At 45.0% G+C, this 21,194-nt stretch overlaps 1 protein-coding gene across 4 annotated transcripts in view; it reads left to right on the top strand.

Annotated features, from left to right (window-relative positions):
* SH2D4A (SH2 domain containing 4A) overlaps nucleotides 1-16,644 on the top strand; it is a 108,871-nt gene extending 92,227 nt beyond the window's left edge. For all 4 annotated transcript variants that reach the window (XM_080660431.1, XM_080660428.1, XM_080660429.1 and 1 more), the window contains 5 exons: nucleotides 202-313; nucleotides 1,961-2,162; nucleotides 4,867-4,997; nucleotides 13,910-14,130; nucleotides 14,589-16,644. In XM_080660431.1, the coding sequence (XP_080516557.1) occupies nucleotides 202-313; nucleotides 1,961-2,162; nucleotides 4,867-4,997; nucleotides 13,910-14,130; nucleotides 14,589-14,681 (759 nt within the window). In that variant the 3' untranslated portion in view covers nucleotides 14,682-16,644. The remainder of the gene's footprint in view (nucleotides 1-201; nucleotides 314-1,960; nucleotides 2,163-4,866; nucleotides 4,998-13,909; nucleotides 14,131-14,588) is intronic.
* Nucleotides 16,645-21,194: the final 4,550 nt, after the last annotated feature.

The raw sequence follows: 21,194 nt of genomic DNA, 5'->3' as shown, positions 1-21,194 counted from the left end.
GTTTGGTACCCAGCAGTGGAGATGTGTAATCCGATGGCACTGAGCCGGCTCCAGGTGCGGCGGGCACCTGCTCTCCCCGCAGTGCTCCATTGCCTCCTGGGGCCAGGGGCCTTAGATAGGGGTCAGGTGCCTAGAGCTCTCCTCCTGGAGGGAAACTGCCACACTTACTCACTAGTGTTTGTTTCTGTTTTTTTTAATCAGAAGAAAGAAACCACGAAGAAAACACAAGATGAAGAAATAAAACAAATAGATGAAGAGAGAACCAAGCAGATTTATAAGAGCTGGAAGGAAGATTCGGAGTGGCAGGCATCTTGTGAGTACCCAGAGGCCTCTCTAAGCCGAAATGAAATGATCCATCTGCAAAGCACTGAGAGAGGTCACTGAGAGACATTTTAACGTTAATTATTACTAAAAAGCTTACAAGCCATTTGTCGAATTGCAAAAAGGTTCTCGTTCATCTTTGGGCCATCAAAATGATGATATGTCTGCCTGATAGGATGCTATATAGCTATGGAGAAAAAAAAACCAAAAACAGGTTTCCAAAGAGTGTTTTATGACCTTTGAATATGTTTATATATTTTTTTAGCTTGGAGAAGAAAAAAGCATTATAGAATAGTATGCAAGATATCTCTATTTTCAGATGTCTCAGTATCTAAAGGAAAAGAACTGGAAGGCTATTAACATGTTAACATTTGAGAAGTGGGATTCAAGATTACTTATTTGAATTCTTCTTGTTATTCTGTGATTTTCTAAATTTTCAACAGCGAATACATCTTAACTTTGTAATCAGAAGAGCACAGGAGAAACAGGCTGGATATCTTAGCATCCCTCCCAAGCCTATGACCGACCCTGACACCTTTTTGAATTAGCACGGCCAGAGGTAACCCCCTGGGGAAGAAGTCAGAGCAGGTGAGGGCAGAGCAGAGGTGCGGAGGGTGCCTGGCGAATTCAGGTTTGAAATGGGACTAGGGTTTCCATCGGACTCAGACAGAAACCTGAACTGCCAGAGCAGCCCTGTGGCAGCTGGAGGAAGAGGGGTGGCAGTGTTTGCAAGATGCTGAGAATCCTAAATCGATCTTCAGTCCCATTACAAGGAACACCACTCAAAGGACAATTTTTGTGAAATGAAAACATTTGCAAGAGCCAATCACTTGTGTGCGGTGAAATCCTAGCATAATGGAATATCTTTGGCATCTCTTTGAAGTCAAACATAACAGGATTTGACTAATGATGCCTGAAATGTAAATATACTCAAGAAAAATTATTCTTATATCCTGCATTACAGTCCTGTAATACTATGTGACTGAACAAAAGCAAAATAAAGCAATAAACCCTCTATTTACAAAGCAATAGAGAGAGGCAGCCTTGGGGTGCTTTTATGTGTACCAACCCACTTTATGATGGTCTGTGGTCAGAATCACTTTACTTTATGGGCTGACAGGCTCAGCTCACTGTGGGCTCCGCCTGTGGCTGGTGGTAAACCTCCCTGCCCGACCACCCCCTGCACAGCCTGAGCCACTGACAAGTTGCTGACGCTTGATTCTTGCTCAGGACTCAGAGCACGTGTGACATCTTGAACTCTTATTTGTGTGAAGGGTTTATCGCCTCTTATTATTCGAAGACCCTTAATCTTCACTCGGGCTGTGACTCATCACTTAGTCTTGCCACCTGCAGGAAATTCTCCAAACAAGGGCTTCACATTTCTGTCTTGTCCCTTCCTCCTCCTCTTCCTTCTCTCTCTCTCTCAGAAAGTCCCCGAACTCCCGCATAAAGAGGAATTCTGCACTGAGCACCAGGCAGTGGTGAACACGCAAGCTCTAACTATCTGAATAATAGGCGGTGACCATGATTGCTCATTGTTACAGCAGATGCCAGAATCTGCTCTCCAGCTGTGGTGCTGATTCTTCTAACCTTCTCCAGAGGCTGGCAGGGGCCTTTCTCAGACCTTTTGTCTTTCTAGTACGAAAATCCAAAGCGGCTGATGAGAAGAGACGCTCTTTGGCTAAGCAAGCACGGGAAGACTACAAGAGGTTATCCCAAAATGGAAGGAGCAGTGAGGGACTGCAGAGCCCCCCAAGTGTTCCTCTGAAACCAAAGAGACCCCCCCTTCCACCCAAGCCGAAATTCCTGAACCCAGCGGAATACCCTCCCAAGCCTTTCAGGTGAGAAGCCGAGCAGATGGCTTTAAGGATAAGGGTTGAAATGAGCTGAGTAACTCAGTTCAGCCTCTCCTCTAAGCCTGTCTTCCCGAGATGCCTGGTCCGACACGCCTCACCTTCTTATCTCTAAAACACCCACAGTTGTTATAAGTAACGTACCCAGTAACATGGTGAAGATGCACCTTGAATTCGCTAACTTCCTGTGCCACCAGCCCATCCCCACCTGGTGGAAGCCAGTGAGCCAATGAAGGGACAGGAGGAGACAGCTACGGTTCCATCGATTCCCAATATCGCTCTTAGCAGTGAAAGAATATCAGAGTAGGGACCGAAGGGCTTGCTGACTTCCATGTTGTCGGTAGAGCAATTTTCATTGCTCAGGATTCAAGGTTTGGTGGGAATTCTCACGCTGGGGTACGTAGGCAGCCTCACCTGTTGAGAATTTGGAAACATTCCTTTTTTGAATGAACTCTTTGATTGCTGACGATGGTACTTTTGCCTGCTGGGTTAGGCAAAACAATTCCTAAAGAAAAAGTGCCATAAAAATCACAGCAGAAGCCGATTATAAAATTATTTTCTCCTGGTTACTGATATGTGTGTGTTTCATATTCTTATAGAAAGATGGCATGCAAAATAACCAGGAGAAACCAAATATTGACTGAATGAAACAGGACTTTCTATAAAGCCTTGCCTTCCGAAATAAAAACTGAAAATGCTCCTCTGTTGTGAGAGTGGAGAAATGAAAAACAAAGTTTCCCTTCGCTCGGAGTCAGTAGTTTTCGGCAAGGTTTTTCCGATAGGGCTATGACCTCCGAGGTAACACGAGGTGGACCCTTTCCTATGTAATTATTTCTGCTTACTCAACGGAAAAGTGCCATTTTGGGACTAAATGACCATGTTCTACAAAGTGACAGTTTGGGGAACGACTTTTTTCTTATGGGCAACAAAACCGGGAAGGTAACCAGGAAGTAGGTCCCCCAGCAGTTTTGCAACCAAGTCACAAAGACGTGAGCTCCTGCGGCGCCCTGGCCAGCGCCTGAGCTGATGTGGGAGCATTGGCCAGGGGCCCAGGAGGAGGCGCGAGCACGTCTGTTCTCCAGGCTTTACCGAGGCGGGAGAAAGACCTGTGCCCTCGCCCGCACTATTTTTAGAGCACAGTGTGTGTGATTGACAGCCATGAAGGTGGCCTTTACTGAGGGCAATTCTTGTTTTAAGCTGTGCTCATTTAGCTCATTCTCTCCAACTTAAGACACTTGTATGAAATGCTTCCTGTAAGGCAGCCAGACTGGATAGTTTTAGGGCTGGCGCTTTAAACAGTGGTGACCGAGGTCACCAAGGAGCCAGCCCAGGAAATCACAGAGACCGGCTGTCCTTGGAGTTTTCCCTTGTTCTCCAAAGACTCTTCAAGGAAAATGAAACTAATTTGAAAGCTAGTAAGAGAATTTATGTATTTTCAAGTGACACAGTGTCTGCTTCCAGGAAAGTCAAATATTATAGGCTATTTTCTCCTAAATGTTCTGTATGTATGTACATGCATATGTACATGCATGTATGTCCATTTGATATATATGTCACATGTAACTCATGGTAGCATATCTATAATAATAAAAGGGTATTATGCTAATTAGACTGGACGGCTGAGTGACCTTCCGGATGACATTCTGGATGAACTTCCGGATGAAGCCGGGGCTGCCGCCTCAGCCCTCGGAGCCCCTTGCATGAATTTCATGCATCGGGCCTCTAGTGTTACCATAAAAGCATAAAGAGCCATAACGTTAATTTACCATGAAAGGACATCCCAGTAGTTCATCCAAACTAGTTGTTGTTTTTACATGGAAATCAGTTCAAAGAGTGGGCTGTTGTGTGGAATATGTGCATTCCATTGCAATGGTACTTTTGTAATGGAACTTACGTTCTGCTGTTACCCAATTGCTTTCCGAAGGCTTCTGCTGCCTGTATCTTTCTCTTCCAATCTCAAAACACTCTTCTTCCTTTAACTTTGTATTTCCCAGGCTGTCTTTTAACAGAACTAAACCTCTTCAAAGTGTGTTTGAGAAAAAACCAAGTCAGGGAGGTGAGTGGATAGAGAAAGAAGGGAAAATCGAATAATAAACATGTTAGGAAAGAAGCTTGTTTTATTGCATTTAATTTATTGTGTTTGCAAGTGCATGCTCTCTAGGAAAGAAGTGCTGGGCTGCATTTTACTTTTTAATGCTTACTTTCTCAAGTTTTAATCAGGAGTTAATGGAGCTTCTAATTCATACTAAAAATAAATTAAAATCTATGTGTTAACACAGCAGTAGCACATACCCAAGACTAGCCCTGTAGAGCTAGAAGGACACATGACAGATTTATTTTCTGCTCTTGAGGAGTGTGGCAGTGTGCAGATGTCCAACCTCCCATTAGCTCAGCCCATGTGATTAAATCTTTAAATGTCTATAATCCTCACCTCTTCCTCCCTCCCTCCCTCCCTCCCCCCCCCCCTCCTCTCTCTTTCTTTCTCCCTCCCCTCTCCCTGGGGCAAAAGTATGTTTATAGTGTTACAGTTGTTCATTGGAAAATAATACAACAATTAATAAATAAGAATATACTCTCTTTTGCATACTTACAACTGTAAACCTACGTTTGTCCCACTCTGTATATATGTTTTTGAAGGCATTATTTTTAAATTAGATAAATCTAACTTGATAAATGGTCCTATAAATAACAGAAATCAGGGAGTGACAAGGACAGCACCCAGCTCTGCCCAGGAGGACATCATCCGATGGTTTAAAGAGGAGCAGCTACCCCTGCGAGCAGGCTACGAGAAGAACTCCGACTCCATAGCCCCCTGGTTCCATGGTGAGTGCGGAAGGCCCTTCAGCAGCACCTCCTCTGAGGGTGGATAGAACTGCTGACCCACCAGCAAGGCAAGAAGAGTACAGGCTTCCTTTCATTTGGGCTGCCCAAGAAGTCTTTGAAGTTATTTTCTCAAGGCAGTTTTCAAAGGTTTCTCAGTGAGCGACATGCTCATGACTATTTAGAAAGAGCAGGCAGCAGTGGTGGTCGCTGCGCACACTGTGAGTCAATTCATCACCACAGATAAAACACCTCCAGGTGGGTGGGGAGAGCGGTGCCAGGGCTCTTGACTGTGATTCCCATCAAATGGCACCGCCTTCCATCCACGGTCCACGGAGGGAGTCGAAGCTGGTCGTTGGGCGTGGTGGGGAACTAAGAAAGTCAGCTGTCCAATAACTCGTTGAGTGACCTTGAGCCAATCGTTTTCCTTCTTCGGAGCAAATCAGTTTATCTGAGCCTCATTTTCCTCTTCTGTTACATAAAGGAGTTGAACTTGTGATTTTTAACTTAAAATTCTGTGCTTTTGATCTTTGTTTCCAGTCATACGTAGTGAAGGTTGCACAGTGGGTTGATTGGAACCTGAGCAGATATTGGCCAATAAACTATTTCTTTAGGTGACCCTAGAAACTTGATTAACTCAAGTCCCTGTCTACCCAGTTCACATTTCACTGACCTCTCAGTTTCTTGGGCTTCAAAGAAAGGAAGTGTTGTTTTTGTTTCTTTTTTTGTTGTTTCTGTTGGTTATGTTTTGTTGTTTGTTTTTGGTTTTGGTTTTTTTTTGTCTCATTTGGCTTAAGTCTGTGGTTAAACTGGACCAAGTGGCTCTATCTACAATAAAAATGCTTTAAACAAAAATAAAGTTCTCTCACAGAGCGAGTTTGTTCTGAAGGCTATCTTGGTTGGAATAATGTTAATGCCTCTCTCTTTTAAGTAGCATCATCTCACACATACTAGGAAATATGTCTACAAAAATAAGCTCCCAAATATATAACAGGCAAACTCTTCTAAAAAGAACACAATTATTGTGGTAGGCTTTCTGCTGAAGGGCTGCTTTTGCAGTTAGAACATTACAACAGAGCTGGCTGTAACCTGGAAAACACTTGTTCTTGGGCAATTCAAGCTTTGGGAGGTGTCCCTTCCCAAAGGAACTCCCCTCCCTCCCAGGACCAGGTCGTAAACCTCCTTCCTTCCCATTTTGCTTATGGAAATTGGGAGAAAGAGTGACAACAGCATCAAAAGATAAATAGAACGCGGGTCAGTTACCTATTTGTCATGGCTATCACCATTTGTCTCAAATTGCATTTTTAATTTTCCTTTTTAAGGTAAGAACTGAGGAAATCAGCCACTATGTGGTTTCTGTGTCGTTGGGAAGAAGATGCCCTCATCCCAATGATAAGAGTGGTGGTTTAACAGCAGGGAGTGAGAAAATGAAAATGTTGGTTGATGTTATTAAAAATCCTGGTACTTTAACAGGCAGTTCTATTTAAAACTATTTGCTAAAACTTGGGACACAGTTGGACTAAAAATCCAGCTAGAACTTTGGTTTAAAAATAAGACTCTTGAGTTTTACATATAAAAACTTATTAGTTGTATAATATCATGTCATCTGTGAATAATGACAGTATTAATTCTTCTTTTCCAACTTGGATACCTTTTATTTCTTCTACTTGTTTGATCGCTATGGCTAGTACTTCCAATACTATGTCAAATAGGAGTGGTGAAAGTGGGCATCCCTGTCTTGTTCCTCTTCTTAGAGGATATGGTTTTAGTTTTTGCCCATTGAGTATGATGTTAAGATACCTAGGAATAAACTTAACTAAGGAGGTAAGAGACCTGTACTCAGAAAACTACAAGACATTGAAAAATGAGATTGAGGTAGATATAAACAAGTGGAAGAATATACCATGTTCATGGATTGGTAGAATCAACATCCTTAAAATGTCCATACTACCCAAAGCAATGTATAGAATCAGTGCAATCCCCATTAAAATACCAATGGCATATTTCACAGACCTAGAACTCTCCAAAAATTTATATGGAATGAAAAAAAACAAACAAACACCAAATAGCCGGATAAATTCTGAGAAAAAAGAAAAAGGTAGAGGGATCAAAATACCAGATATCAAGCCATATTACAATGCCACTGTTCTAAAAACAGCCCAGTACTGACACAAGAACAGACATAGACCAATGGAACAGAACAGAGAACCCAGAAATTGACTCAAGCCATTATGCTCAATTAATATTTGACAAAGGAGGCAAGAGCATGTAATGGAGTCAAGACAGTCTCTTCAATTAATGGCGTTGGGAAAATTGGACAGATACATGCAAAAAAATGAAACTAGACCACCAACTTACACTATACACAAAAATAAACTCAAATGGATAAAAGACTTAAATGTAAGACAGGAAACCATAAGCATCTTAGAAGAACCCATAGGCAGCAAAATATCAGACATAACTCAAAGCAGTATGTTTACCGACACATCTCCTAGGACAATGGAAACTAAGGAGAAAAACTTATTAGTTGCTTTGTTATTGATTTATTTTCATTCATACAAATATTTATCATGGCATAAGCAAAATAAATAAAATACACAATAAAACATGTATAAATATAATAAATACACACCCATGTAGTCACTATAAGTCATTGTCTTCAGTTTTAGGAAGACAAATTTCACATATTTCTGTGATAAAGAGGGATCATATCTTTTTGAAGTATGATTATTTATCAGGAACCCTGTTTTGAAATATTGGAATAGAAACTCTCCTTCATTATCATAAGTTACCCTTCCCAAGTTATTGCTTCAGTCACCTAACGTTTCACCCCATAGAAGTTCATGCATTCACCCTTTTCTCTTAAGTAGCTTTAGATAAGGGTAGGCATGGATCAGAGAGGACAAGGGAAATGAGGATATTGGATCACTGGCTTGTGGGGCTGAGTGGAAGGTGGCCTGCTGTCAACTGAGAGAAGGAACATAGGAGGCTGAGGAAACTTAGGGAAGGGGAGAAGAGGGAAGATAATGAGCTCATTTGGGATAAAATGAGTTTGAAATGTCTTTGGGACAGTCATGTGAAAATATCCATTTGGCAGATTAATGGATCAGTGCTAGAGATAACAGGTTGGAGTTGTCAGCACATAACTAAAAGCATGAGGGATGAGATATTTCCAGCAGTTGAGCTGAGAATAATGATAGAAGACCCAGGATAAAATCCCAGGGAGCCCTAACATCCAGTGCAGTGGCAGAGAAGAGCAGAGAGCCCAGATCTCTGTCTCCATTCTCCTTTTCCACTTGGGGTCATAATGAAGCAAAATGGTGTATGGCTTGGAAATATCCTGCCATGGGTGCATGCTCTGTGATGCTAGTTTTGTAGCTGGTGAAATAGGCATTGCCTCTGAACTCCTAGATGTAGGATCTTGATGAAAAATCCCATGATCAAGCGAGATCCTGGAATGAAATGCAGAGCTCAACTTCCTGAGCATCTTTTTATGATGTCAAGCAAATCTAGATATGCAAAGACTCCCCACATCTACCTCTCCCTCAGCAAAAATTAAAGTTTTTTTAACAGACCATCAATCCCATGTTTCACTGGAAGCACATGGAAGCCCCAGCAGTTTTGGCAGAAGGCCTTGTGAAGGAATTTTGTAGTTGGTATTTTCTGATTTTTAAAAATACATATTCTGCAGATTAATGTTAGTTTGGACATTTTATACTCATAGTCATTTAGGAGGACTGCTGGGAATACTGCAGTGTATCTTGCTCAGATCCTTCAAAGGGAAAGAGTTCTGGACTTTATCATGTGAATAATCAGGATCATCTATGTCCATCCCTCATCTGGCCTCTTATATCAGCCTCCTAACCGGTCTCCATTTTTCTTCTGTGGCCCCCCAATCCTCCACATAGTCAAACTTCAATTACAGTGAAACCCAAGATCCTCCTTATGGACCACAAGAGCCTACTTGTTCTGCCCCCAACAATTGCTCCAGACTCATCTCAAATCGCTCTTCCTACCTTGCTCACTGCTCTCCACCATATGTGTCACTTCTGCGGCTGACACACCGCACTTGTCCCTTCCTAAGGGCCTTTGTAGTCGCTCTTCCTAAAGTTGCTCTTCTCAGGGCCACTTCCTAAGAAACTGGCTCACATGACTGTGGAGCCTTACTGGGTCCCAAATCTGCTGGATAGGCGGGCAGGCTGGAGACTTGGGAAGACTGGCAGCTTGAGGTCAAAGGCTGACCGCTGGCAGATTTCCTTCTTGCTCATTCATCTCCTAGTCTGTGATTTGTCTTTTAACTTTTTGGCACATTTTGAAGCATCAAAGTTTTATACTTCAGTGAGGCTGAGTTTAGCTATTTTTCCTTTATGGCTTTTACTTGTGGCATAATACACAATCCACCTGTAATTTATTTTGTATATGACATTTGGTGTAGAAAACTAATTTATTTCTTTGCATACAAAGTGGCCAGTTGTCCCAACATCATTCATTAAATAGCCCTTCTTTTCTCCACTGACTTACAATGCTATCTCTGTTGTATGCCAAGATACTGTATGTGGGGATTACTAATAAGTCTCTGAATATCCTGCTTCTCTGAAATTGTCTTAATGACCCCTTTATATACTCACATGGCTTTTAGGGCAATATGTCAAGTTTTAAAACCTTTGTTGACATTTTGACTGGAATTACATTGAATTTGTAGATTAATTTCAAGAGATAACTGCCATCTTATGTTATGTATATTTTCATCCATGAACATGGTAAATCTCTCCTTATATTTATTTTAAATTGTTAATTAAATTTCCCATGCCGAACAAGTACCTTTTATAAAAAAGCAAGTTAGATTTAGTCCTGTGTGTTTATAATTATTTCTATTTTGAATGGGATTTTTAAAATCACATAATTGGTAGTTGTAGGTGTAAGGAAATTATGTTTTTATATATTTAGCTTGAGTCCTGTAATACTTAGTGATTCTAATTGTCTGCCAGAGATTTTGTTGGAGCTATAATTTTTTTGAGATCCTAATGTGTGCCAAGCATTATACTGAACACTTTAAAGGAGGTAATTTTTTTATAATATATTTTTATTGATTTCAGAGAGGAAGGGAGAGGGACAGAGAGATGAAACATCATTGATGGAAATTATTGTTTGCCTGCCTCCTGCATGCCCCCTACTGGGGATCAAGCCTACAACCTGGGCATGTGCCCTGACCAGGAATCAAGCCACACAGGCCAGGCTAAAGAAGATCATTTTTATTCCCATTTTATAGAGTAAGAAGGTATTAAGTTTTTCTCCAGGCTTCTACCATTAGTTGTGGCAAAGTCAATAGTCAGGTCCAGATCTATTTAACTTCAAAGCCACAGCATGTCTGAGTTATTTTGGGTCTCTCAGGTCTATTTAACCTCTTCTGTGCAAAAAACAAACAAACAACAACAACAACAACAAAAACCATTATATATATGCATACATACCCCGGGCCTGTCATGGAGCCCCCCTTCACTCCAGAGGACCATAGAGCTGTGCTGTCCAATATGGTAGCCATTAGCCCTATGTAGCTCTTTACATCAAAATGAATTAAAATTAAATAAAATGAAAAGTTAAGTCCCTCAGTCACACTGGCCATATTTCAGGGGCTCCATGGCCACACGTGGCTAGTGGCTACCCATGGACAGCACAGACAAGGCTTCCATCATCACAGAAAATCCTGTTGGGTAGTACTGTCCTAGAGGGTACCTAGGCCTCATGCAGAGAGGAGTGGGCATTTTTCTCTGCTCCCTCTCAACCCCAGCTATTACGACCAGGCTTCCAGGAGTTTTAGCCCAGCTCTGCTCCAAGCTCTTCAGAGCCAGGAGCTGTCAGTAAGCTCCCGCGTGGAGACACCCGCTTTCTTCTGGGCGCTGTAGTTCTGCCACCCCCCGCCTGATTCAGCTCTAAATAGACTGCTGCTGGGAGAGATGGGTCATTTCAAAAATTGATGAAGTAAAAGAAAGCTTTTTAAATTGCCCCCTTTTCACTAGCACAGAAATCCTCCTGTGACCTCAGATAGGTTCTGGTTTTGTAAGATGCGAAGAGAGAGCTGGTCAGGGGGAGGAGGCCTGGAGGTCTCGGCCTCTGTGGCTGGAGGGAGACCACTGCTTCTGGATTCTCAGTAGTGCCCAGGCAAATCATGGGATGAAAAATACTGAGGAGATTGCTCGAGTTCCTGGTGATTAATATCTGACACCGGATTTTGGCTTTGCCTTCAGGAGCTCCCTTTGCAGGCACACAAAGCTCACTGCTTGGCAGTAACCACAGCCAGGCCTCCCTGGGTGCACCCAATGCCCTCGATGGAATCATGACAAATTGGATATCAGCTTTTATCATCAGATGCACCAAGAGGCTATGCTTTTCAGGAATAAGAATCCTGCTTAAAGCAAAAAGGACGAAGCCTCATTTCAGCAGCACTTCCCTTCTGGACCTGCCATCAGTTCCACTGTGTGCAAGGAGTCTCCGTTAGGATCTGTCCTTTGCCAGAGAATCATTGTATTGTGTTCAGGCATCTCTAGAGGATTAGAAGGTGCCAAGATCTGTGCATAATGGGCAGTAATTACAGATGCAGGGGCTTCGGGCAGTTTGATTTACAGCTACTGTATGACCTGATTTTAGGAGCAGTTTGACCTTAACCCAGGTTTAGGAATCCGAATCCATCTGTAGAACATCATTTTATAAAGTATAACATCTGCGCCATCTGTTGAAGCCGCTTGGGATTTCAGAGTGAGTCAGTAAGTCAGGGAAAGGAGAGAAATCTTTTTCCAGAATGCCGCTTCTCCTTCACTCACTCATTTATCAGTTCCCTGGCTCTGAGGGGAGTTTTCAGGGTCAGTGACAGATATCCCTGGTTTCAGAGGCAGTCAAATCCAGAGTCTTCAAACCTCGGTCATCTGCGGTCCTGGGGCTGGCTGGTTACCTGTTGCCTTGTTTCGGCTTACCGTCGTCATCTGTAACTTATCAGCAGGCCTGGGTGTGTTTAGGAAGGTAAAACTGTCCAACAGAAGCAGCGGTCCATGTCTGTGGGAGCTTATACAGGTATCATTTGAGCATCCAACATGGACAGTGCAGGAGCTGACCCAAGAGGCTCTCTCAGTATCTGTAGTACCTGCAGTTTCCAATGGCTCGGTCTCAGCAGGGAAAGGATGGAGAGGTGATCAGATGTGATGGGGACCAGGCACAGGCATCACCAGCCCTGCCGGGCGTGAGTGCAATGGAGCTGGGGACCCTGGAAGGGAGGCCTTGAATCTTCTGTTCCAAGAACATTTCCTACCTGTGAGGAGGGGGGTGGCTGCCAGGCTTTTCACCACCCCCAGTTCTTACCCCAGCATCTCACTGGGGTTGAGCCTCACGAACTGCACTTTGAGGTACAGGCTGGGTGTTTGGAGTGGTGCATGGCAGAAGAGAAGGCACAAGAAGGGCTGGCTGGTTGGTGTTGGCTGGGTGAGTGTCACACCACAAATAATCATCCAACAGGCGATTTCTTAAATCCTCCCTTTCTTAAAGGTCTACTTACAAAAAAGATAATAGAAATATTTTTATTTTATGTTTTCCTCTGGATAATTAGGATTCAAGTCTCAATTCACTTTACCACCAACAAAACTAAAGGGCTATGATAACCCACTGCCTTTTCACCAGGAGGTGTGTGTTTTTGTTTTTGTTTTGTTTTTCCTAATGATGAGATGCTTAGTATCAGTGTGGAATGGGAGAAGGCAAGAGCTTAAGTCTGCTAAAAGGCAGAAGAACACTAGGAGAATGCTGCCCCTTCCTCCCAAATCATAACTCCACTTCACCATCTCCCCAAGATGTGTTTGTGCACTTTCTATATACTTTAACATTATCAATTCATCTGAAGAATTACAATAGGAATAAAGGGAAATCTTGAATATGAGTCAAACCTCATGAGTTTGAGCCAATTTGGGAAAAGTCTGGTCTGAGTTAGTATGAATTCATGAGGCATCTAAAGTATAGATATATGAAAAAAAATATGAAGATATATATGCAGATATTTACATATGAAGATACACAAGCACACATACAAATGGGTAGTCCCTGTGTGTGTGTGTGTGTGTGTGTATGTGTATGTATATATATGTATATATTCATATATATGAAGAGTTTCATTCCTTTGAGTGTATATGAAAACAGATATGTGTGTGTGTATGTGTGTGTATGCTCTTATTCTTTCATGCCAATGAGCATCATTTAGGAGTAGCTGCAGCAGTGGGCTTTGTAGACCTGCATCTCTCCTGAATCCGTCACTAACTTGCTGACTTCTAGACCAGGGTTTCTCAGCTTCAGTACTATTGACATGTTGAGTTGGATGATTATTTGTGGTGTGAAGCTCTCCTAGGCACTCAGATGTTTAGCAGTATCCCTCACCTCTATGTACTGGATGCCAATAGAGCCCACACCCTCCATGCCCATGGACAACCACAAATGCCTCTCAATAATTTCCAGGCACGGCCCTAGTTGGGAACCACTGTTCTAGACCAAATGGGATCATTCCCAGGACATACAGTATCTATCAGTAGACTGAGGAGTGCACCTCCAAGGCCCCTTCCAGATCTCACACCCCCAGGGTGACTGTCAAGGGTCCGGCCAGACTCAGAAGCCAACTGACCCCCGTATTGCTGTAACTGGGTATATAAGTGGAAATTTGTTCTTCTGAAGGTTAAGCATTTACGTTCTCCTTTATATTATCCATTTGCTTATGTAGCCTACCCTGCCCAGTTTCCAAAGACCAGAAGATGAATGATAGTTCTTAGATGCCCCAAATGGACTTAAAGTCATACTTATTTTCACTGAACTTGATCCACACAGCTATGTGTAACAGAGGAGAGGTTTGGAAACGATTTGGCTGAAACGCCTGCCTTTCTCACCCACAGGAATTCTCACACTAACGAGAGCGAATGAACTTCTGAGCACGTGCATGCCGGGCAGCTTCCTGATCCGAGTCAGTGAGAGGATCAAGGGCTATGCCCTGTCCTACCTGTCCGAGGACGGCTGCAAACACTTCCTCATCGATGCCTCCACTGACTCCTACAGCTTCCTGGGTGCGGACCAGCTGCAGCATGCCACCCTGGCGGAGCTGGTGGAGTATCACAGGGTGAGACAATGCACAGACTTGACCTTCTCTGTGAATTCCTGTCCTGCAGCAGCTCGAGCTCTGAAAGGCAATTACGAGAAAAAATGATTGAGACAAGTAATAGGGGATTAGTTTTTGATAATTCCTCCCCCATAATCAGGATTTTTAATTGCATTTCCTTTATCACTGAGCCTATTTCCTCCTCAAATACTCAGGGAGACCCCACTGGGCAGAGAAAATAAGAGACGCAAAAATCTCTATGCCTACACTGACCACATCTGAGAACACTCTCAAGTCAGAACTCGGTGCAGGAGGTTTGCACATGAGAAAAATCTGTTTTGAAATGGCCGTAGACCATAAAGCTTTGTGTAAACCAAGGGTGGGCAGGAAGTTCTGTGTTCTCAAGAGGTAGGAGTGGCACGGCATCATTATTTACTCTCTCAACCTGCCCAGCCTGACCTGTGCCTTCTGATTTACAGGAGGAACCCATAACCTCCCTGGGGAAGGAGCGCCTCCTGTACCCCTGCGGTCAGCAGGGCCAGCCTCCTGACTACCTGGAGCTCTTTGAGTGACAGCCCCCGACATGTCATCCTGCAGCCCCCGGCTGGGCTTTCCTGTGTGCAGACACGGCTGGAATGGACGTCTGTGTGTGAAGCCAAAATGACCCTGCCGCAGAGCCAGTCCTGATCAGCCAGCAGTATCCTTGCGGTCCTACAGAAATCCCTCTTCTGCACACACACTGGAGTTTGATGCTAAGAGGAGATCACCTCTGCATCGTATGCACTCTGAAAGTGAAGGGAGATTCCCCATTTCAGCAACTGCCTAACATGAAGGATACACCCTCAATAATGTATGTAAGGCAAAGGGAACAAAGAAGAAACTGGAGCCTTTTAGGAATGAAGGTGTTCTTTAAAAGCCAGTAGCTCGTGCGAACTATTTCACGGCCTCCACACTCTCCTTTTGCATCATCTCAGAAAGTCTCGGGGCCTGTTTGTATGAAGTTACATGCTGTCTTTAGGGAGCTGGCAAAAGAAGCCTTTATTGACGGCTGAGATGACTCTCCAAACACACTTCACTTATTGTGCACATTGGAGCCAGGATGTAAGAGACATAGCAAAACCAAGTCGGGAATGGAAGTTGAATTTGTTTAAAGGGTGAGGGGCTTAATATGGACAAAACACTGCGGACTAGGAGAGTGAGCTGGTGTCTCAGTGTCCTCATCCTGGAAAGCCAGGACACGTTGCCCATCTACCTTGGCTCTACCCAGAGCGCACCGGGGATGGAGTCTGCACACGTGAGGTCCTACGTGTTAGTGGTGACTGACATGAACACAATAGTGAGCTGTGTGGATGCAACTTCTTGTGGTTTAAACTGTGTCCCCCAAAAGATATGTGGAAGTCCTAGCCCCCCATACCTGTGAATGTGACCTTATTTGGACATGGGGTCTTTGCAGATGTAAGCAAGTTAAGATGAGGTCATACTGGACTAGGATGGGCCCCATAATCAATGCCTGGCATCTTTATAAGGAGAGAGGGATTTGGGAACAGAGGCTCGCAGAGAGAAGGCCATGAGATGACAGCAGAGACTGGAGTGATGCAGTTGTAACGCAGGAATGCCAAGGACCACTGGCGACCACCAGGAGCCAGGAGAGCCGCATGGACAGGCCTTAAAAGGGAACGTCGCCCCGCCAACACTTTGATTTCAGACTTCTAGCCTCCAGAACTATGACAGAACAAATTTCTGTTGTCTTACGCCACTGAGTTTATGGTAGTTTTTATGGCACTCCTAGAAATCAATACAGACATTTATGTAATTACAGAACCCGATGTGCATTATATACCATACAAATGGGAGATGTACAATTGCAGACAGGCACCCCACCCTCCTCATAATGAAGGGAAAATAGGAGATGAGAAGAACCTCCCACTGGCTCTGTTTAGCTCAGGACGAAGAATTGCTCAGTCAGGAATCTTCTGCCCCACGCACCCCACCCCGACCCCAGGGGAAGGACTGACAGAGGAAGCTCAGGGTCACCGAGATCATTCTCTGGGAAGATGGAGATCTACTCAGACTTCAGGCCTGACTCCCCGCGTCAGCAGGAGGAAGTAGAAGGTGGTAGCTGTTTGTTCCCGAGGTCTTTGGTTGTATAAAGCACTCGCTGACAGTGTAAAATGTAACCCACAAAGAGGGCGGGGCGCCTGTCTGTGCATATATATGTGCGAGTGTGCACGGGCGGAGATGTGTACTTTAGTGAGGAAGTGTTTAAACACAGAGTTGTTATGTTTCTTGAAATGCTCCATGTGTTTTCTATTGTCTGAGAGACAACTGTCAGTGTCTAAGAGTGTCTCTCCACTTCCTCTCTGTGACTCAGCGACCATGATGTGACAGGATTGCAGAGATGGCACCAGGCCGGAAGCCAGGAACTTCTGTTCCTGCCTCTTCCCACCATGAGCTCTGTTGTCGTGGATAGGTCCCCTCACCTCTCTGAAGCTCACCTTCCACTTCTAATGAAATAAAACATGGGATTTTAACTGGATGATCTTTATTCTTTTCATTCAGCTCTGAAATCTTTAGGTTCTGGAATGAATAGAAACGTACCCTACAGTCACTAATAATTATGAAGACACACACTGAGTGGCCAGATTATTATGATCTCTGAATGCATAATAATCTGGCCACTCAGAGTGTGTGTGTGTGTGTGTGTGTGTGTGTGTATAGAAGAAACTGGAGCCTTTTAGGAATGAAGGTGTTCTTTAAAAGCCAGTAGCTCATGCGAACTATTTCACGGCCTCCACACTCTGTTTTGAAATGGCCATAGACTATAAAGCTAATATATATGTATATTTTAGAGGCCCAGTGCATGAATTTGTGCATGGGTGGGGTCCAGCCAGCCTGGCCAGGGGGAGGGGACATGGGCAGTTGGCCGGCCTGCCTGCTGGTCTACCTCCTGGCTGAGGGGACAATTTGCATATTAGCCTTTTATTATATAGGATATACACTGAGTGGCCAGATTATTATGTGTTCAGAGATCATAATAATCTGGCCACTCAGTGTATAAGATTCCAGCATCACCCTCTGCCTTAAATTATTTTGGAAGAAATAAGTACAGTCATATCCAGATATAACTACACCAAGGACCTCTTACTGGGGAAAGACTTAGAACACAAGAAATGACTGGGTGAACCTACCCTTACAAGGAGAAGCAGATTGGAGTTCTGCACTATTTTACCCTGGTGGTTACTGACTCTCAGAAGAATAAACTGTCCAGTGTTTGATGATATGCTGGTGAGGAGTAACACCTGAAATTCTTAAGGAAGGAGAAGGTTTTACAGAATTCAGAAATTGATCACAACTAAATGGGTTGCATCCACACTTACAGCTCAGCTGGTAAGACCCAGTCTCCCTGTGTCTGACCCTAGTTATGGCCTAAAGTGAGGCCGTCCAAACCCTGGCCCTGGTCCCCTCCATCTGTTGACTCAAGAAGCCCAGCACTGACCTACCTGCCCAAGGTTTCTTGGTCTGGGATGTTCCCCGCAGGTTCTGTCACGTGCCCCAATCCAGGTTCCCCAACCTGCCTGCCTCTTGGGACTGTGGCAGATGCCCCTCCCTGACCTCTCCCTCCACTGGATTCTGGCATCTCCTCTTACAGCCATCCCCACGCTCCGGCCGCCACCTCCCCACTGCGGACCCTCCTTACCTGTGAAGCCGCTGGTCTGGTCACCTGCCCTACCCTGCCACAGTAAGATTCGCGGAAAGGTTCCCTGTCCCTCAGCATCACCAGCAGTGCTAAGCAATGTCAAGGAAGTGTGAGTAGGTTCAAACCTTACCCCAAGAAGAGGAAAAACACAGGGGTAGTTAAGAAAAAGGATCAAAGGAGGAAAAGTGAAAAGGGGCATGGACAGGCTACTAAAACGAACTCAAGGGCATTTACGCCAGAGCCCCTCTGCACCGTCCTCAACAACCACAGGCCACGGCCAGCGCCTTATCTTTGGGGTGCTCTCGATGGTGCAAGGGCCTCTGGGAAAGGCTTCCCACACAGGTCACTCCCCACCCTTTGGGACAGCCCCACAGGCTACAGCTATGGCTTTCACGTGGCTCCGTGTGAGGCTAATAATTAGAACAAGCAGGTTTTCCTTCAGCCTTCCTTTCCATTGAAGTTGAGGGTTTTACAGTTTGTTTTGTATTTATTTTTAAATTAAAAATATTTTTTTCTTAACCTTTGCAATTGGGGTTTAACATCCTAGCAGGCCAGGTGCTATTTACTGTTCTCGTTCTTAAAACATGAGTTGGAGGGTGGTTTGTTTGTGGGCTGGGGATAGACGGTGGAGATAGAGGGAGCTTCTGTAGTCTCGTTTCAAGCTACGGTGTCCCTCTCAGGTGGCTGTAGAGTGAGTCCAGTTGCCATGCATCCCACCTGGGGACTGCCTGTAGCCGCAGGCTCCTTACTCAGCCAGCCGCCAGACAGAGGGACATTGGGTGAGTCCTGGGCAGAGGCCGCAGCAAGTGGCCTGGCCCTCCCTGAACCTCGGGGTGACTGTGGCCATGATGGCCTTGAGGCAGCACAGCACTGGCTGCCCTCCCGGGCTGCCACCCGCACCCTCTCTCTTAGAACAGCAGACAGGCAGACACAGCCCAGGGGCACAGGGTGGACCACTCCAGAGGCCTGCATGTGGGAACGGCAAAGCAGAGACTTTGAAAGGCACCTCTGCTGACTGAGATTATTTGCTGTGTTGAAACCACCACCCAAAGCCCCCAACCATATGGCACAGTCCCCATAGGTTTTGGCAGCAACAGCAAAGCACTGATTCCTGCCAGCAGAAACAGCTTTGAATTCAAATACGAAGCTAATCAGAATAGGGATCACACAAATTCGATGGGTGTGGCAGTAAAACACACCCACCCTTCTGAGGGATCGCCCAAGGGCTTTATCAGTTCTCAGCAACAATGTCAACTCCTTTTCAAAAAGCAAACATTCCTACGCGCTCTCAAGACAGTCTTTTAAGTCTGGTGCCTTAGGATCCTGCTGGAGAGCCTGCTTCCAAGGTTTCGGGGCCCTAACCTGGGTTAATACACAGCAGCTGGAGGGGGTGGGGCCAGCTCACTCCTTGTTCCTGGGTGGCTATTAACAAGCTTTCATTCATTGACAGGGGATTCTGCAGGTGGGACTGGAGAGGGGGAAAACAGTGGGGCTCCTTCAAGCCACAGGTTCATTACTGCTTTCCTTTGCTGTCTAAGGTTAAATTCCAGGCCCCTAATTACAGTGTTTCAGTGGGGCCTTTGCTAGTCCTTTTGGGGAGGGGTTGGAGGTTCTGCTATGGACTGCATGTGCCCCCAATGTGATGGTATTAGGAGGTGGGGCCTTTGGGAGGCTCAAGAGGCCAGGCTTTGGACGCAGGCCAGGCCAAAGCTTCCCCCACCCCCTTCCCCAAGACCTTCAGGCCCTCTGGAGCTGGGACGATGATGTGAGCCTGCAGCCAGCCACTTTCTGGCTGGGCCCCTGAGCGAGTTCTTTACCATTTCTGAGCTTTGGTTTTCTGCACCTGTAAAACGGAAGTAATGACATCACCTACCTTAGAAGGTTGGCATTATGTACATAAAGCACCCGGCTATGCTCCTTACTTCAAAAACCTCGAATGCCTCTCGACTGCCTAGTCAGTGGTTGGCAAACTGCGGCTCGCGAGCCACATGCGGCTCTTTGGCCCCTTGAGTGTGGCTCTTCCACAAAATACGTGCGAGCGCGCACATACAGTGCGATTGAAACTTTGTGGCCCATGCGCAGAAGTCGGTTTTCGGCTCTCAAAAGAAATTTCAATCGTTGTACTGTTTGGCTCTATTGACTAATGAGTTTGCTGACCACTGGCCTAGGGGGTCATCAACTCCGAACACTGAGCATGGGATTTAAAGGAGAAATTACCCATTATACTTTATACTCTTTGTAACCCTTCTTCTGATAGACCGAAATTGTTTTCAGAATGACAGAAATAAAGGGCAACAATGCACACAGGATGGGTTCCTGGTCTGCAATGTGTGACCCACAGTGGACTCTGATCACACCGGAGAGGTACTGGGCATGGGAATTGATATTGAATAACAGCTGAACGTGAATGTGGGCCACGTGCCTGATGTGTCCCAAGGATGCCAGACATACTAACTCATTTAATCTGTGGTGTGCCGGTAAACAATTAACTGGCTGGGGTTGGGGGGTGAAGGATGGGGTTCTGAGGGGAGTCCTGATGTGTATGTAGCCTTTGCTGACTGCCAATTTCCATGGTATACTGGTAAATGCTCTTACTACGGTTGACTTCAAGCTCCTGACCAGCCATTACTGAGTGAGTGGGAAGAGGTACTAACAATTGGCTCTCATGAGGCTGCTGGTTGGAAGAGACCTGAGGTTTATATTAGGGACCCCAGCTCCAGTGAGATGACTGGGGTGAGTTACCAGGCGGCTTAGTGAGAACAGAGGGAGGACACAGAGGGTGGGAAAGAAACTAACACAAGCCCAAGACTTGGTGCCTCCTTGGCAGCACCCTTCCTTCAGAAGATGTATTGTGACTGGCTCCTTCAAGCCACAGGTTCGTTACTGCTTTCCTTTGCTGTCTAAGGTTAAATTCCAAGCCCCTAATTACAGTGTTTCAGTGGGGCCTTTGCTAGTCCTTTTGGGGAGGGGTTGGGGAGAGGTCCTGCTATGGACTGCATGTGCCCCCACAAAATTTATACGTAGAATCTCCAATGTGATGGTATTAGGAGGTGGGGCCTGTGGGAGGCAATTAGGCCGTGAGGGTGGGGCCCCCGTGATGGGACCCGTGTCCTTTTTAAGAACAGGACAGCTCTCGGCCCTGCGAGGACATAGACACCGTATCCGCTGGTACCTTGATCTTGGATTTCCCAGACTCCAAACCTTGAGAAATTAGCATCTGCTGCACAAGCCAGTCTACACTATTTTTGGTAAAGCAGCCCAACTCAGATTACCGCTTGCATGTGCTTTAAGAGGGTCCTACCTTTTGATAAAACTATCTTACCTGACTATGTTCTAAAAAGAGAAAAATAGTTTAGCATTGTGCTATTTCCCCTTCTTTTCTGCTACC

This window comes from Plecotus auritus (genome assembly GCF_963455305.1).
Source record: "Plecotus auritus genome assembly, chromosome: 3".
Taxonomy (NCBI): Eukaryota; Metazoa; Chordata; class Mammalia; order Chiroptera; family Vespertilionidae; genus Plecotus; species Plecotus auritus.
Note: the sequence above shows the minus strand (reverse complement) of the source record. Positions and strands in the feature narration are given on the sequence as shown.